This window comes from Schizosaccharomyces octosporus, assembly GCF_000150505.1.
Source record: "Schizosaccharomyces octosporus yFS286 unplaced genomic scaffold supercont6.2, whole genome shotgun sequence".
Taxonomy (NCBI): domain Eukaryota; kingdom Fungi; phylum Ascomycota; class Schizosaccharomycetes; order Schizosaccharomycetales; family Schizosaccharomycetaceae; genus Schizosaccharomyces; species Schizosaccharomyces octosporus.
Window position 1 is genome coordinate 3,576,562 of NW_013185620.1, and position 13,398 is coordinate 3,589,959.

A 13,398-nucleotide genomic window follows, 5' to 3' on the forward strand; every position below is an offset into this window, starting at 1 on the left:
TACTTTAACCTTACGAATGAACAAATTACTAGAGACAAGAAGCAAGTATTTCTTTATAAGCAGAAATAAAGTCTATTAAATAAACTGAGTAGTGTTTAGATCATTGTGTATTCTCCAACAGGGACAATATACAAAATAAATATGTCAGTTGAAAACTCTCAATTGGCAAAAATACATTTATGCATTAACATATAAACAATAGAATAATTATAAGATGAGTGCACTTGCAAGGAATCAAAAAGGGGCAGTTATTGATATTGGCAGCATTTGCAATTTGAACCATTTTATAATCCAGCACCACCATATTCACATAGCTTAATGGAACGAACCCATTCACTTTTCATAATTTGCTTCGCGGTCAAACGATAGCCAGGATTAGGATGCAGAATATTATATAGAGTGTTTCGACACCGTGACCGTTCTAACATTTCAATCGGCTCATATCCACTCTCATTCTTCCGATCCATCAAATACTTCGCATAAAATTCATCTTCACTTTTCTTTGCGACTCGCCATAAATGTCTACCGGTACGCATGGCCATATAAATAACACCACAAGCCCACACATCCACAGCACGAGGGTCAAACTCATTTTCAGTATACTCCTCAGGCGCAATATAAGGTGCAGAACCACAGAGGCCACATGTCATGTGTGCCTCTTTTTCCCAAGCCATTCGGAAACACTCACCATTACCAAAATCAGTGATCTTGATACTACCGTTAATGGTAAGCAATAAATTTTCTGGCTTTAAGTCTCGATGAGCAACACCCATATCATGCAAGTAATCAACGCCTCGCATGAGTTGTTTGAAAAAGCAGTCAGCTTCCATAGGCTCAAGCCGTCCAGCAGCCATAATTAAAGTATACAAGTCACCTCCAGAACAAAGTTCCATAACTTCGCAATAATCACCTTTGTTGTCCTGAATCAAATCCAATGTATGAATGACGTTAGGATGGCGCAAAGACGAAGATATACAAAATTCCGAAGTGAGACGCTTCGTGTATTTTTTCTGCGATTCCGTCGGCTTGCGTCGAAATTCTTTCACCGCATAAAGCAACTCTGACCTAGAATTTTGTGGATCAACCTTGTGCGATATCCGTACAACACCAAAGGCTCCTCGACCGATGACTTCTTGACAGCGTCCATACTTTTCTACAAAGCTAGCTGACACCTTGCCGAAATTCTTGTCAGCAAGCTTCTCCTGACCATAACCATTTATCCAAGATTGAACCAAACTGAGTTGATGCTGAGAATCAGCTGCAGCCTCCTTTGCAGCACGCTCCTCTTCACGCTTTTTACTGTTCCCCGCAAGGAAGTCCTTCAACATCTTACCCAACTTTTCCTGGCGCTTAGCAGGACGAAGTTGGTGAGTATGACTGCCGTCATCGTAAACAGTAAATCGAGAATGTTTAGTGTTTTGGTTTGCACCAGAAGAACTATTTGCGACGCCTGACGCTCCAGTCTCACTACCGTTTGTGCTATTTGTTTCTTCGGTGTTAGCATTTGCAGAAGGCTTGTTTTTAGCGTTCTGGCGATTAACAGATGATTGTGAAAAAATACGCTGTAACCTGGAAACAGGATTTTTTGAGGGAGTCGCGGTGGTAGAGATAGGAGTTGGGGCGGGGACGGGACCATTATTAGCGTTAGGAGCACCACTTGGATTTGGTGCTGCTATTGCCGTGGGTTTGTGAGGAGTATTGGAAGATGAATTAGCCCGAGAAACAGAGGCAGAGGAAGCGGGAGTGACAATCGGAGAATGTGCAGCGCTTGTTTGGGGTTTCGAATGAGGATTACCCAACATAAAAGACGCAGGCGAGCGAGATGGTTTTGCCGGGGGAGGCATGGCAGTTTGGTCTTTGGATCTATTTTGGGATACCGGATTTTTGGACGTTGCATTAGGCTGCTGAGCTGTTGCTGACGAATTGGGTGCAATAGCATCAACAGAGCCAATCCGACTAGGAGTTGCGGAGGGAACCGGTGAATGAACCATTTGAGCACCATAATTATCATTAGAACGAAGCTTTTCGCCTTGCAATGGTTCTCCATAATTCGTCTGCTTTTGAGGATGTTCATTATTAGCAGTACCATTGTTGTATTCGGCAGGAACGTCATTTCCATTCGAAGATGACGATGCATTCGTTTGTTCAGCATTGGCATCCGCATCTGAACGGTGGTGGTGATGCTTAGGTATGTCCGCTATGTGCTTTGTTGCATTTTTCACTGAATTCACCCCTAAGGAAGCAACTTTGGAAGATATGTCTTCCACTTCATCCATTTTTTGCTAATTTAAACACAAAAGTTCCTCCAAAAAATATAAATATATGCTATTGTATCCGAACAACTCGCAATTTTCGTCGGATTCTTGATTCGTCTCGTTCTTTGTAGAGATAAAAATCTCTTGAGACTTTAAGAAACAAATAAAAGGCAGAAAAAAGCCCTGAAAGCCGCTACAAACTGATTTTTTGGTGTTGCCAATAACTTATGGTATGTAGTGAACGGATGACAGCAAGTTGCCAACCCCAACTCAAATGAGGCTGACGTTTACAAACTACACTGAACTATTGTGAAATGCATTAGACTGCGGTGTACTTCATTAATAAAGTATGACAAAAGATCTCTCAAACCAAAGATTTTGATCAAAATCAAATATACGGCTGGCGGTTTAAAGAAACAGCAAGAGAATTGGAAACAATACGAATTGGTGATTTTAATAAATAAAGAACCAAACGTCTGTCTTAAAATAGTAAACAAACGACAAATTCTGGTTATAGTGACTGCTTTTGCGAGTCAAAACAAAATAAAAATCAATAATTAGCACACCCATTGGTTACGTAAACATTAGAGGAAGATAGCATTTCTGCTTATGCAGCAAAGGAAATTCATTTTACTTTTGAAAAAGAAAAAAAAAGAAAAAATTGTTTTATGGAGTGTTTGAAGGAAACAATTCCCTCCATGGGATTATATGGTAGTTATATTATGGTGTCTGGGGGAACAAATATTCGCAGGAAAATTGAAAATTTGGTAAGCATGAATAAAAATATTATAAACTTGGGAGGAATTTATAGGCCAGTAATGTCGAATAAGTGAAAGCGATACCATGAGTTCCCTTGACCATTCTTTGTCATATGTCCGTAATGTGAGTGCATTGTATAAATTATGAAAAGTGGGTTTCCTACAGTTAGCTCTATTGGACTTGGTCCAATACAGTATTCCTATTTAATTGTAGCATAAACTTTTATGTCTATAGAATATGCATATATATTTACTAAACCAAATTTATCCACAAGTTAGTTCTTTCCCTTTTTGGAAGTAGAGTTCTTGGGAAGTTCCTTAGTGAAAGGCAAGAACGTCTTTCCACCCATATAAGGTTGAAGAGCCTTGGGAATATTTATACCATCAGGAGTTTGATAGTTTTCAATAATGCAGCAAATAGCACGCTCCGTAGCACAAAGAGTGGAGTTCAAGCAGTGAACATACTTCTTCTCGCGGTCACCCATCTTCTTCACACCGCAACGGATTTCCAAGTTACGGGATTGGTAGTCTGTACAGTTGGAGCAAGAAACAAGCTCCTTGTATTCACCTTGGTAAGGGAACCAAGCTTCCAAATCAAACTTCTTAGCAGCAGCATTGTTCAAGGCACCAGAGACAATGGAGACAACACGGAAAGGAATTTCCAAAGCCTTGTAAAACTCTTCAGCATGGTTCATCATATCATCGAAGGCTTCCCAAGACTTTTCAGGCTCAGTCAATACGAATTGCTCAATCTTCTCAAAAGCATGAACACGGAAAATACCCCAGGCATCACGTCCGTGAGATCCAGCCTCACGGCGGTAGCAAGTGCTATAACCAGCATACTTGATGGGAAGTTGCTCAGCAGGCTTTTCAAACCATTCATTGCTGTGGTAAGCAGAAATGGGTTGTTCAGAGGTAGCAATCAAGTAGCGCTCCTCATCACCATCAACAACCTTGTACAATTCTTCGTCGAATTGTTCCAGTTGGGCAGTTCTAGCCATGACGTCTTTGTTCAACATGGTAGGAGCTTGCAAGGCAGTGTAGTCACGTTGATACAAGAAGTCCAAACCGAATTGGATTAAAGCCAAATTTAGGAAGACACCATATTGACGGAGGAAGTAACCTCTGTGACCGGCAACCTTCACACCACGCTCAGGATCGTAACCATCCAAACGGGTCAATACTTCGTGATGAGAAAGGCAATCCCTCTTTTCAGCTTTCACACCAGCGGGGGCCCAAGTGCGAATTACTTCATTGTTATCTTCGTCCATGCTGACGGGAACTGAGTCATGAACAATGTTACCAATAGATTGGACAACACTGAGCATTTCTTTGTTCTTGGCGGTTTCTTGTTCGACCAAGTTCTTTTTTCTTTCAGTCAAAGCATTCTTTTCAGCCAAAAGCTCAGAAGCATCTTCCTTTGCCTTCATCTTCATGCCGATCTCCTTTTGAGCACGATTCATTGACTTGTTAGTGTTGTCAAGCTCAAAACGAAGAGCAACCCATTCCTTGTACATTTCGATAACACGGTCAACCACTCCAACATCGGCACCGCGCTTTCTTTGAGATTCACGGATCAACTCAGGGTTTCCTCCCTTTTCCGTCTGAAACAAATTAATGTCCAACATCTTGTGTATAATAGTTTTAAGTAACTTCCAAAACTTGTCTGACCGTTATAATGTCTCCCAGTTACAGGTTTATGAGCAATGAATCCCTGCGATTAAACCTCTAGTTTGTTAATTTTTTTCCCTTTTTAAATTATATCTTACAAGTAACGCTAACGTCTCGCTTTTAGAAAAGCCTACGGATGTAAGGTGTTGTTGGTAAGGTCAACTACTGAAAACCAGATGAAAAGTTGTACTTGAGTGACAACTTATGTAGCATCTTGAATTCTTGTATTTATTAGTCTATGTATTATTTAATTATTCTTCTATTCCTCAAAGTTCCAAAAAAAAATTAATAAAAGCGTCCCCTGTGAAAAATTATTTTTGTCGCATTTCGACCGCTTGTAATGGTAGACAGTACTTCTTACCAATTTAATATTAAGTAAATATCTAAGTCTCCATGTAACATTGCAAACAGTTCTAACATTGCTCGAAACATATGTTTGTAGAGGAGTCGCCAATTACCAGAAAACTCACATACCTACTAATTGTTCTTTTCCGGTATCTCCTATACAACCAAAACGAAAACCAAAAGAAAAAAAGACATCTAATCATTTGGTACTGAAAAACTTGCCTTATTTCCAACCATCACTGTTGGTTGAATACCTTTGGCATTTTATAATCGGGACTCAATTTAACGATCCATTCAACACTATAATTAGGATTTAAAACAGTATTCCCATTGAGTAAACCTATTTAATTCACCGTTAAGCTCACCGTTCAAAGCCATTTGCCATTGCCAAATCTCACAGCAATTCTTACTGCATGTCGCTTTCTAGATACGTAAAGAAGTGTTGCAATTTTGCCTTGGGAACTTCAATTCCAGTGTTGGCTCTTTGTTATGCAGACTCAAGTTTGAGAACTGCTATCGGCAAACTTGCTGAGCAACGCGAATTACAACTTTTGTATGCGTATATAGGAAGCGTTAACTTGGACTAACGATCATGGTTTAGATACACACAAAATTTCGAGAAAGCTCTTTCAGATGGTCAGTCGAGTTCATGTTCTGTTTTCGATGCCATAGTCAGTGAAATCGAAGAACAGCTTCCTCTACATTCGATTGTCCAAAATCTCAGGGATTCCCGCTCCACCGACCAAAATGGAGAAAAAAAGCTTTTCCTGTGGAATGAGTTGAAGTTCCAATCCATTGTGCGAATTTTAACGACTTTATGTGTGATAACAGAATGCAATATGCTGACCAAGGTTTCTCTAACAATTTTGGGACGCAAAGATTTTTGTCTACGTGCTTCTCAAAAATACAGTGCTAATTTTCATGATACCTTCCAAAAGGATTCTGATCCTGCTATTCTTATGGGAATTGTCTACGTACTGGAAAAAAAACAATTACCCTTTTTAATCGAGCATGTTTCTTCTTCTGTCCATAAATTCTTTGAAAGGTAATTTACAAACTGATCTATATGAAGCAAAACTGACATATATTTAGTACTTCCCCTACGGATATTATGAAAGTAGACAATATATATGCTTCTTTAGAAGGGACAATGAACGACGTATTTCTGAGGTATAAATTTGAATTTTCCCAAGATCGCGAAGAACTTCTTTCTGAAATCTCAAAAAAATATGTCGTCACGGGCGGTCTTTCCCAAATGTTGGATGAGCTCGAAGATTTTGTGACAGAAGCAGATGCAGAACTTATTTTCTCAACACAAATGCGACTACTATTATCCCATTTGAAAACTTTTCTTCCTACCGAGGACGCTAGATTGGCCAAAATGTTAAGCTTTTTCACGAAATTCAGTGGCAGTATCACTGAATCACCCGTTAAGGAAAGTTTTTTTGAATCTATATCCCATAATTCTGAAGCTAGAACATTTGCATCGATTATCTATTCAAGTTTTGACCGTAAGTTTTCAGCTATTGAAAATTCTACTGTATAACAGACTATGTCTCCCTTGCCATAGGTCCAAGGGATACCAAGTTTGTGAAGTATCTTCTAATGTCAGACTTAACGCAACGTTTAATGACTCTTTCAGAAGTGTTTCGGTTTCGGGGTGTACTAGAGTGGACACATATTGGAAAGAACTTAATACGTCCAGGCGGACAGCAGCAGAACATATAGATTTTGTGTGATTTAATAAATAGAGATAACATGTCCTTTCTAAAGAAATTCCAAGTGCCCTGCATAAGATACCCCAAATCACTGGGAAGTGACCGAGTGCCTTTCGATGACGGACCAAGTAATCGTAATTCATTAATAGTTTTGATATTTCATTTGGAATCATAAATGTAGAAAACGATTTCACCCACACTCCGAGTAAAGCCTTTCCCTGCATGGTCGATACTTTCTGACCGATCGTACAGGTTTGGGTGCTTTCAAAGAATTCTTCTATTTGCAAGTAGTTTTCCGGGGTTTCCCATGATTCTTTAACTGTGGGAAGGTTCGTATACAGCAATGAATTTAGTGACAATGGTAAAAAGTCAAAGAAGGCACTCGTAGTTCTTCGGGGTTGATGAGATAAGTATGACTCGAGACCAAATGAATATGAAAACGAAGAAAGTGGAAACGCAGCGTCTGATAAAATTAAAGACAGATGGGTTTCTGAAGGGTTCATCGTCGATGTGTCTTCAAGGCCGTAATAAAAGTACTCTATGAACTGATAACAAGACAGAAAGTCAACTAAAGAGGATTCAATAAGGAGGAATTAAATTTAAAATAAAGAATGATAGATTTAATTTGCACAGACTGACATACTACACCAAAAGATTGCTTAGATGAATTTCGGTTGCTTGTCTGAGATCGATGTTATCCATTGGTACGGTGGATCAGTTGTAGACAACCAAAGCTAACAGTATGTCTTTCTTTTTTTTTTAAAACTTATAAATAACATGTACAACGGAAAATCTTTTATCTACATTATACAATAAATTGCTTGGCAATGGTACCTAGCATGCTTTAATCAAGGTATGTAGACTAAAAGAACTTTTTGAAGAAAGCACCAAAGATGTAAATATAATTTAGCAAAAAAAAAAAAAAAAAAAAGATATTTTAGAAATTAGAAAAATTAGAAAATAAAAAAACACCACTTATAATAATAATAATCATTTCACTATGCATGAAAAATCGATTAAGAAAAGAATTTCTGAAGTTAATTGAAACGAGCAAATCTAACAAAATGCTTCTATTCAAGCTCCTACAAACCAATCAAAGTAGTACTCATAAATCAGTATGGTAAATCTGCTTGACAAGGATTAGAATACTTGCTTCATAACATTTCTTTCATTCTTTAACTTTGAGGAAGGCTTTTTTAAAAGATCGTATACGTTAAAATAACAAAAGAACAAAAAAGAAAAAAGAAAAGAGAGATTAATCAAAGCATTAAGAGCGTCGACATTACCATTCACCATGCAGAAAAGACACACGCATCAATCAAAAGATTAACGTATTGATGGTTTGGTCTCACTCAGGTAGTTCATCTTGGAATTTCCCAAACTATATATCTCGCCTCATTATAAAGCATAGAATACTATAATAATTAGTGCATAGGTTAAGCATGCTCTTCATACTTTAACCGTAGTCACACAAAAGCCCGATGACCGACCATTCTTAAGAAACGAACGTTGAATGTGGAAGAACAAGAAAAAAAAACAAAAAGGACTCTCAAGAGTAAACATATTCAACTTCGCACAAGTCTCAATGCTTGCTATACAATACACACTCATCAGATTAGTTCATACAACAGACTTTTCCACCGTTGTTATGAATGCAAGATCCTTCATCAAAGACGCATCAACTTAATAGCAACGACAAACATTCATTTCAATAACTAGTTTCCGTTGGGTATAAAATGTCTCTATACCCTAGAATATTATCAAAAGACTTTATTTAGAGCAACCGAATGATTCGCTTATGTACAGTACAATACATAAAGTATCACACTCTAGTTGATTATCTGAGTCTTTATTTTATTATTTCTTAAAGATTGATATGCGTCATCATAGTTTCCAATGAAGATCCCAACTTAACTGGTAGTATGTGATAATGAAGTTCTAGCTTTGTAGCTTTCATTCATAAGAGTAGAATAAGACAAAAACCAATTGAAAAATTGTTTCCTTATGCTGTTGTATAAACGAGAGTACTCACTTAAATGCAGATTGCAGTGATAAAGAAAGGAAAATAAAATCGAGTAACTCAAATCCTCTTCCTTCAAGCATGACACAAACTGGGTGCAGGAAGAATGTTAATCCTCGCAAGGTAATTAGTAACAGATACAAACAAAAAAGGTATGTTCAGTCAGTCATTGAACGAAGGAACGAAGGAAACATCGCAAGCTTGGCTTGCCGACGTAAGATAAACACAATGTATCAATAATTCTGCCCTACAAAGTCACGAAAAGTTATTTGTAAGCAATCTTCTTCTCGAGCTATTGCCTACTCATATAGGATTCTGCTACAAGCTTAGCAATGTAACTAGACCACATAGCGTAGCTTCTCAAGCAAGTTTCGATCGAACCGAACAGTTTAGGCAAATTAAAGTTGATTACGAGAGAGCCGTAGGCGTTTCTTTCTTTTTCACCGAATTGACATCATACTGATCACATTTGTAAATGGGAACTTCTCCACCAAGTTTATCAAGAGTATAGCCAGCATTATTGAAATTGCTGAGTTTTCTTAATAAAAATTGCTTAACAATTTTTGTAAAAAGAAAAAAATATGTTGCGTACTTTTTCATTGAATGGTTTGGCTTATACAATTCCATCCGTCAATTGATGATTCTGTAGTATATACAAATAAGCAAACAAATCCCAGGGTGCCACAATCCGCGTAACAAATGACGACTGACATGATCGTAAAAAAATCATTCTTTCAAAGGATTCCTCATCAGTGAAAAGAATCCCATAACTGATGTAGGCGTCATGTTGGCCACATCAGACATAAATATAGGTATATGCGAAAATTAACAACATCTTACAAATTAACACTTCCATTATACCTGATAGTGATGCGTCGATTTACTTCTAAACAAGAATCTCCCGATGAAAACCGAAACTACTTGTATAGTAGCCATACGGGATCAAGACTTAATGATTTCAACGAGTATCTCAACGAGTTTCCGGAAGCTGGACCACTAACTGAAGACGAAGAATACCAAACGCTTAATAGAAAAGAATCTATCACTGATGAAGTCGGTGACGAATCTTCCTTGTCATCAAACAAAAACTCTGGTGATCGCGGACGAGTGCGCCTAATGTCATTCGACGCATTGGGAAGCATCTTCTCATCGAAGCCTAAAAGAAAACAGAACCAGAAAGGCGGGTCTACAGAAAACTCTGGAGAAGAAGATAGCGAGGAACTTTTGAGAGATCAAAGCAATGATCGTGACTTAAACTTACTAGGTAGTATATTCTAAAATAAGAACACCATTGTTATGTGATTGAAAACTGACCAGTGCAGATTATCTTTAATACCAATATCATTAAATATGCCATGCAAGGAATCGGTATCTGGAGAGACTCGTCCGTTAACCTTTTTTATCATGAATTCATTATCTTATAAATAAAAATATTTCCTTCTCCCTTAAAGCTTGTTCCACCAAAATGATTTACATATACATATATGTATATGTCTGCATTTATAGTATTTATTGACTGATGTTAAAAAATCATAAATATGCATAAGGTTTCTTAGAGGGTATTTCACGCAACATAAGTGTCAGTAAAAAGCGTTTCATAACTTTCCAGTATGTACTGTAGTATAGCACTTCGTTTATTAACATTTTTCAAATTAAGATGCATGTCTGTCTCTCTCATGAGAGTTGGAGCGAATACGGTAGCAAGGTTTTTCCTAGTCATTAGATTCTTATCAGCATTGTCAGCGACACGCAAAAGATGTTGAAGTAAATAGTTGAAAATGCTGATATGTTCGACAGGAAGTTCTTGTAGAACCATTCGAAACATTTCTTCCTTCGCAAAACCGTCATCAAGCTCCTCAGCTTTCAATAGCTTCCGGTATTGTTCATCTGGGATTATTGGAATTGGAAGTTTGTGTAAATACGTTTTTAGCACGGAAGTACAAGCAGTTATGTCAGAAGCTAAACGTTCCACTTGTATGCTGTTCTGTTCAAACATATCAATAAATGCACGAACTTGGGAAGCGCTTCCGGAAATACGGTATATACCCTCGATATGTAGCCCATGAGCATCGACACACTCTGCACATATCTGAACAACTTTAGGAACAGATTGCTTATCAATCTTTGCTTGAACCTCTAAAGGTCTACCAAACATCAAAGGAGAAGGTTCCGGAGGAGGTAGTCTGCTCGGCATCTCCGGGACGTTAGCATTACTATTATTGTTATTATTATCGGTCTCTTCGTCCGAAAAAAACTTTAACTCTTCGTTTCCCGAATATAACTTCTTTACACAACGTGAATGACAAGCAACAGAACATTTCATACAGCGCACTTCTGATCCCCATATCGTCTCCGAACAAATAAAACAACGAGACGGCTTGAATATAGCATTAACCTGGAAGACATGTTGACATACTGGCGTTTCGTTTACGATTACGGGATCAGCAGATTTGGATTTCGCATGAAATGACTTGAAATGACTTTTTCGATTGCTGGCTTTCCCAGAGTTCAGCAACTTCAGCCCACGTAATTCAAGCTTGTTAAAACTGGCTTGTAAAGGAGACGTCGACGGCTGGTAGGAATCCGGATTACTGATTCCGGAATCAGAGGAATGCGGCTTTAACGATTTTGTGTCTAAGAACAAGTTGTTCGGCCCGGACGAAGCTTGCGGTGCTCCTTGTGGTAACTCTCGTTTTTGCTGTATTTGTTTAGCCAGGCTATTATTTAAATCAGCTAGTTCCAGATTTTTAGCATTCAAGTGAACTGAGGCTTCTAATGACTCGCTAAGTAATTTTTGTGCATTAGAATAATCCTGAAGGAGCTCATTTCGTCGTTCCAGCAAATTAGAAAGTTCTTGTGAGAAATTATCGCGTAGCATTTTCATATAAGCATTAGCCGCAGCTACTAAGCTCTGATGGAGAGGATCTTTCAAAATAGGATCATCGGCAACGTCAGCAAAAGAAAAGAACTTTTCACAAACTTCCAGCTTCTGTGTACGTAACGCGTCCTTCTTTTCAGTCAAATTCAATGAACTTTCCGATCCAGAAGCAATAGATCTTGACGATATAGATTCCGTTAAGTGTGTGAGTTTGTTTATTTGTAGTTTCAGCGCTTCCATATCTATCTTGTAGCTTTCAAAAAAACTAGAAGAATCAGAAGAAGGAGTGTTACTATTACTCTCGGACACTTTCGTCTCAAATGGAGGATTAGAAGGGGAAACGAGAGTGGGCAGTGATGAGCCAGAATGTACATGAAGAGACCCATGAGAATTACCACGTTCACCATTACCTGAGGAGATTGTCTCGGGGGAGGAAACGAAATGGGGAAGTCCATAAATATTTGACGGTTGGGAGGATGACTTGCGGTGAACTTGCGACTTTGGACTCACGGCTCGAGAAACACTATATTGATTATGGGGAGATAAAAACGACGGTTGATGCGGATTGCTGTTTATTTCAGATAAAGAATGAATGTTCTGATTAGACTGAGATCTGTTAAGATGTGCAGTAAAGAAATGTTGCTTTTGATGTGGGGCAAAGCCAAAGTCATTTAAAAAGTCATCAGTAGAAGTCTTTTTGTTAGATGAGGAAATGGTTTTGAAAGGAGAGGGAGCTTTCCTGTCTAAAGGGATATTGGGAGTAAGAGTCCGGTCATTCGTGTATGCCGACGTTCTATGGAGAGGGGAACTGGATGGAGAAGGAGCATTCAAATGAACATTGTCTTTTTTAGGCGATCCAAAGCTATTGAAAGAGGTTGAACTTTTATTCTTTTCGGGCGAAAATAAAGAGTCGACAGACTGAAAAGCTGATTCCGTAGGAATGGTTTGGTTAATTTGTAGTGTAGTTTCACCATTGGCATGCAATACACGCTCATTAGATCTGTTTTCAGAAGCATAAAACTTTGACTTGGGAGATGCTATTTCAGGGTTCGAGGAGTGGCTCGAATCCTGCGAAGATGCTTTCTCATGACTTGGTGATTTTGTGGTACGTAAAGTACGTAAAGGTGCATTTTCCATTGGAGGAGACATGAAAGAAGAGTTTTGACTGCTGCAATCGCTACAATATACAGTTCGACCGTCTTTCACAAATTCCGAGTTATTAAAAACTTTTCTGCAATTCGAGCATCTAAAGCAGTCCCGATGATATGAATCAAACCCATTCATAAGAGCATAGTCCTGGATCGCTTTTTGACAAACTGTACAGGTGTGTGAGCAATCACTACAAACCGGCTTTCCGTCGGACGTCTGAATTAGCAATTGATTGCTCTGTTCTAGATTATTCAAGCATTTCGCACATGTAAAACAACCGTTATGCCAAAGTCTACCTCCGAACGAAATCGGAGTTTCTTTTCGCTGGAACTCACGTTCGCAACGAGTACAATAATTACCACTCTTTCCTAACGGAAAATTTTTTCTAAACCCCATCTTCTTATTCTACTTTTAGTACTAATCGACGACAACAAGCTTCATGAAACGATAGGAACTAGAAGCCTACTGCAAGCAAACAAACGACGCGGATAAAACTATTCGTGTTTCAGGTTTCCATTGATATTGTAAAATTACAATATCTACCGAGGTATACTCGCAAACAATCAATAAATGATGGTGGGTGTAGTTAGTAAATTCATGCACA

General features: G+C 38.4%; 6 protein-coding genes across 6 annotated transcripts; 2 read left to right on the forward strand and 4 right to left on the reverse strand.

Annotated features, from left to right (window-relative positions):
- Positions 1–26: 26 nt before the first annotated feature.
- SOCG_01025 (HAL protein kinase Hal4) lies at positions 27–2,546 on the reverse strand. Its single transcript, XM_013163445.1, has one exon. It carries the CDS (start codon positions 2,274–2,276, stop codon positions 285–287), a length of 1,992 nt encoding a protein of 663 aa, XP_013018899.1. The 5' UTR covers positions 2,277–2,546; the 3' UTR covers positions 27–284.
- On the reverse strand, positions 2,496–4,848 carry SOCG_01026 (cytoplasmic serine-tRNA ligase Srs1). The gene is made up of 2 exons (XM_013163446.1): positions 4,783–4,848; positions 2,496–4,741 (listed from the first exon to the last, which is right to left on the reverse strand). Exon 2 carries the CDS (start codon positions 4,639–4,641, stop codon positions 3,289–3,291), a length of 1,353 nt encoding a protein of 450 aa, XP_013018900.1. The 5' UTR covers positions 4,642–4,741; positions 4,783–4,848; the 3' UTR covers positions 2,496–3,288.
- Positions 4,849–5,442: 594 nt separating this feature from the next.
- SOCG_01027 (peroxin-3 peroxisome import protein) lies at positions 5,443–6,575 on the forward strand (the record flags this gene model as incomplete). The annotated part of the gene is made up of 3 exons (XM_013163447.1): positions 5,443–5,582; positions 5,631–6,074; positions 6,122–6,575. 3 exons carry the CDS (start codon positions 5,443–5,445, stop codon positions 6,573–6,575), a joined length of 1,038 nt encoding a protein of 345 aa, XP_013018901.1.
- On the reverse strand, positions 6,124–7,664 carry SOCG_05806 (urease accessory protein UreF). The gene has a single exon (XM_013164088.1). It carries the CDS (start codon positions 7,248–7,250, stop codon positions 6,549–6,551), a length of 702 nt encoding a protein of 233 aa, XP_013019542.1. The 5' UTR covers positions 7,251–7,664; the 3' UTR covers positions 6,124–6,548.
- Positions 7,665–9,261: 1,597 nt separating this feature from the next.
- Positions 9,262–10,130, forward strand: SOCG_01028 (uncharacterized protein). The gene is made up of 2 exons (XM_013163448.1): positions 9,262–10,031; positions 10,090–10,130. Exons 1-2 carry the CDS (start codon positions 9,584–9,586, stop codon positions 10,098–10,100), a joined length of 459 nt encoding a protein of 152 aa, XP_013018902.1. The 5' UTR covers positions 9,262–9,583; the 3' UTR covers positions 10,101–10,130.
- A 201-nt stretch (positions 10,131–10,331) lies between these two features.
- Positions 10,332–13,190, reverse strand: SOCG_01029 (rho-type GTPase activating protein Rga3; the record flags this gene model as incomplete). The annotated part of the gene is made up of 1 exon (XM_013163449.1): positions 10,332–13,190. One exon carries the CDS (start codon positions 13,188–13,190, stop codon positions 10,332–10,334), a length of 2,859 nt encoding a protein of 952 aa, XP_013018903.1.
- Between the last annotated feature and the right edge of the window lie 208 nt (positions 13,191–13,398).